The sequence below is a fragment of the Laccaria bicolor genome, genomic scaffold (genome assembly GCF_000143565.1).
Source record: "Laccaria bicolor S238N-H82 LACBIscaffold_589 genomic scaffold, whole genome shotgun sequence".
Classification (NCBI taxonomy): domain Eukaryota; kingdom Fungi; phylum Basidiomycota; class Agaricomycetes; order Agaricales; family Hydnangiaceae; genus Laccaria; species Laccaria bicolor.
In genome coordinates this window covers 1-3,304 of record NW_001890394.1, presented here as the reverse complement: position 1 = coordinate 3,304, position 3,304 = coordinate 1, and the positions used below count along the sequence as shown (strand labels likewise).

Genomic DNA, 3,304 nt, shown 5'->3' with positions numbered 1-3,304 from the left:
CCGAAGGTGGGGACGAAGACGAACCAAGCATGAAGGACCTCCTCCTCTCCCACCCTCCTGCACACACACACCCCGTAACGGTAAAGGGAGCAGAGGCGTGGGAGTTGGAGTTGGGTGAGACTGTTAAGCATGCTGGGTCTGCTGCTGCTGATCCCCGTGGGGTTGTTAGGTCGGGCAGGGGGAGGAACTTGGTTCGTGTGAGGGTTGGTGGTGGTGGTGAGGGGGGTCAATCTGTTGGGGAGAAAACTGGAGAAGAAGGGAAAGGGAAAGGGACCGCGAAAGACGAAGAAGAGAAACCAAACGCGAATGAGGGGGATAAGGAAAAGAAAATGGAAGACGTGGGAGACCTAGAGGAGAGGAAACCGGATTTATGGAGCGTTTTTGATCTTGAGCCGCCTCGAGGAGCGTTAGTGGGGTCTGGAGATATGGATGATCCTTCAGCTCTGGGCGCGCACTCCCACCCAACAGAACAAGACGTCCTAAAGCCGTTAGAGCACGACCTCACTGCCCTCTGCACAACACGCCAAGAAGACCAACATGAGCTCGCGTCTGGAGATGCTTCAGCTCTGGGTTTGGGCCCACCCTCCACCCTGGACTCGCACATCCCCACAACAGAACACGACCTCCTCACAACCCGCCAAGAAGCGCTAGACCAACGTGAGCTTGCCCTGGCAGCTAGACAGGAGAGGATTGAGGGGATGGAGGAGAGGGTTGGGGAGGTGCAGAGGGGTGTTGGGTATCGTGAGGAGGCTGTTGAGCGACATGAGGAGGCGGTTGAGAGGATGGAGGAGGCGGTTGGGAAGAGGGAGGAGGCGGTTGAAAGGAGGGAGAAAGAGGTGGAGGGGAGGGAGCGAGAGCTACAAGGGAGGGAAGAGAAGGTCGCGGAATTGGAGCAAGCTATTGATGAGCGAGGACGGGCGCTCGATCAGAGAGGATCCGAGCTTGAACAACGTTCTAAGCGGGTTCAAGAGTTCGAGGAAACACGTTCTCCTCAAGTTGGTGCTCCCAACGCGTTGACTTTATCGAATTCATGGCCCATCACTCTTCTTCGGTCTGTGGTCTTTCGTGTATTAGGCGACAAGACACCTTTCCTCTTTGCTTCTTCTATCCCAAGTTCTTCTCCTTCCTCCTCCAACCCGAATTCAAGCTCATCCACTACCACCACCACCCCTCAGAGAAGACCCCGACGCGACTGGGAAGCCCGGCGCGATCTATACCTATCGACAGGCGGACGGGCGAGTTACCTCGTTCTCGTGGGCATTGGCGTGTGTGCCGTTGTGTTGAAGGTGCTTGTGAGGAGGTTGACTGGGTTTGGGATTTGGAGTTGGTTGAGGAGGAGGGGGAGGAGGTAGCGTTGACTTTGAGGGCGGGAGACGCTTTGCGGTTCTATGACTTTGATGACACTTACGACTTTTTTCACGATCTCTTTTTGACTGATGCTGACGAGGAAATGAATAAATGAGTGGGTGTATATACAAGCGTTTTGGGTTTTGTTCGTGTATATCTCTTACTTATACTTACCTTATGTATCGTTCGAATCTTTGAACAGCGCTGATTGTTTGAAAACTCAAACGTCCGAGTTGGCATTGCAGGTTGCGATGTCTGGATCAGATCCTCATTTCTTGTGTCACATATATACAACAAATCTACGGTACCAGTACATCGACCCCTTCTGCCAAGCCTAAATCCTAACAAATCCCATTCCAAAAGCATACACCCTCTCAGATATGCACCAATCAATCATAAGCAAGATTCCCTAGCAAAATGGTGGATATCAAATACTCCAACAGAGGGAGGAGACCACTCACCCTTAAACACAACTGCCAAAGAAAATCAATAACCACCTAGTAACCCAAAGGCAAATTGGAGACTCACAGCCTTTTTCGCCCTTGGAATTGATCGCCATGTTTCCTTCATAACTCACTGAGCCGACAAAGCATCAACAAACTTGTGACGAAGCAGAAAAGGAAAGAAATACCGCCGTGGATCAAGTAAACTTTGGAGACACGAACTTCATCCGTGTAAACGATCTCATCTTTGTTGCCTGATAGCCAGGCAGAAGCCTCTTTATTGTTGCCTGCGGCGGGATCCTATATAATGAGAATCGGAGTATATCAGGGACTGTTACTCACCGAGAGTATAGAGTAACCGAGCGCGTTTTGTGAATTTTGAATCTGGTCCATCTGAAAGAGCACGGTTTGTTGCTGCAGTGTCTAGTGGATATCTGCCGAGAACTTTACCTGATGTAGGCTTAGCCTTTTGGTCCGTTGCTGTAGTGGTGGTTGCATTGACAAGGGCTACGGGATCGCTTTCATCGCTACCCGGATAAGCGTCACCTTGGAAGGATATGATGTCGGCGTCGTTCATGGCAGCGTCACTAGTCATGTCTTGGAAGAGCTCCATGTCCTTGTAGAGTGCATGACCGGGCGTGACGAGGCCTTCAGCTTTTGCGATGCATGCTTTCAATGACCCAGCGGTATGAGGGGGAGCGATGAAGACGGCGTTGATGCGCCCTAACGACATGTCACTCTCGTCAAAGGACGTCTTTGCCTTTTCTTCATCTCCTTCTCCTTCTGATGAGTAAACACGATAGTATACTGCAAAGTTGATGAGTGCAGTATTTGGGTAGGAGACGTCGGCAAGACTTGCCGTAGTGGACATCAGTATCATCAGAGCGTTCCGGCAATTTCTCCGACTGCATGACCTCCTTGGTCCGCTTCTCCGACTCGACAATCAACGCAATCGGATCATGTTCAGACAGCCCTGGCCCAGAAGGAGCTTTCAAAGAGAGGCGGGCAGAGTCTTCTTTGAGTGCTGGGCTTGAGAGCGGTGTGAAAACAAGCGCCTTGTCGGGCTCCGAAAGGCCCTCAAATTTGCAGAGGGACCGCTTGATAGACGCCACCGTATGGGGAGGGGAAAACAATTTCGACGGAATGCGGCCAATGAAAGGGTCGTTGTGGTAGAGGGCGTGATTCGATTCAAATGCACCGAGTTTGGTGTATAGACGGTAATATACTGCACACGTAAATTAGGCCATCCAAGCCAGCAGTAGAGCTTTCGGGATAGGGCGCACCATAGCTAGGACCCGTCCTTTTCGTTGACTTTCCTCCTTTCGCTGCTGAATCTGTATCCCCTTTGCCGTCCGAAGAGGCTGTGGAACTGGACGTATGATCATGACCGGGCAGAGGAGACATAGCTGCTTCCAACCAGCACCTATTAAAACGTCAGCAAGATGGGTGGTTGAAGGAAAGAGTCTGAGTTATCGGACATGCCTTCATTGATCATCATCCACGAGGCATTGGCG

At 51.4% G+C, this 3,304-nt stretch overlaps 2 protein-coding genes across 2 annotated transcripts; one reads left to right on the top strand and one right to left on the bottom strand.

Annotated features, from left to right (window-relative positions):
• Nucleotides 1-29: 29 nt before the first annotated feature.
• On the top strand, nt 30-1,569 carry LACBIDRAFT_296079 (uncharacterized protein; the record flags this gene model as incomplete). Its single annotated transcript, XM_001891253.1, has 1 exon — nt 30-1,569. One exon carries the CDS (start codon nt 30-32, stop codon nt 1,350-1,352), a length of 1,323 nt encoding a protein of 440 aa, XP_001891288.1. The 3' UTR covers nt 1,353-1,569.
• Nucleotides 1,570-1,736: 167 nt separating this feature from the next.
• LACBIDRAFT_296078 (uncharacterized protein) lies at nt 1,737-3,229 on the bottom strand (the record flags this gene model as incomplete). The annotated part of the gene is made up of 7 exons (XM_001891252.1): nt 3,074-3,229; nt 2,635-3,015; nt 2,133-2,597; nt 1,949-2,077; nt 1,876-1,923; nt 1,809-1,820; nt 1,737-1,756 (listed from the first exon to the last, which is right to left on the bottom strand). The coding sequence occupies exons 1-7, from the start codon at nt 3,192-3,194 to the stop codon at nt 1,737-1,739; spliced, it is 1,176 nt and encodes a 391-aa protein (XP_001891287.1). The 5' UTR covers nt 3,195-3,229.
• Nucleotides 3,230-3,304: the final 75 nt, after the last annotated feature.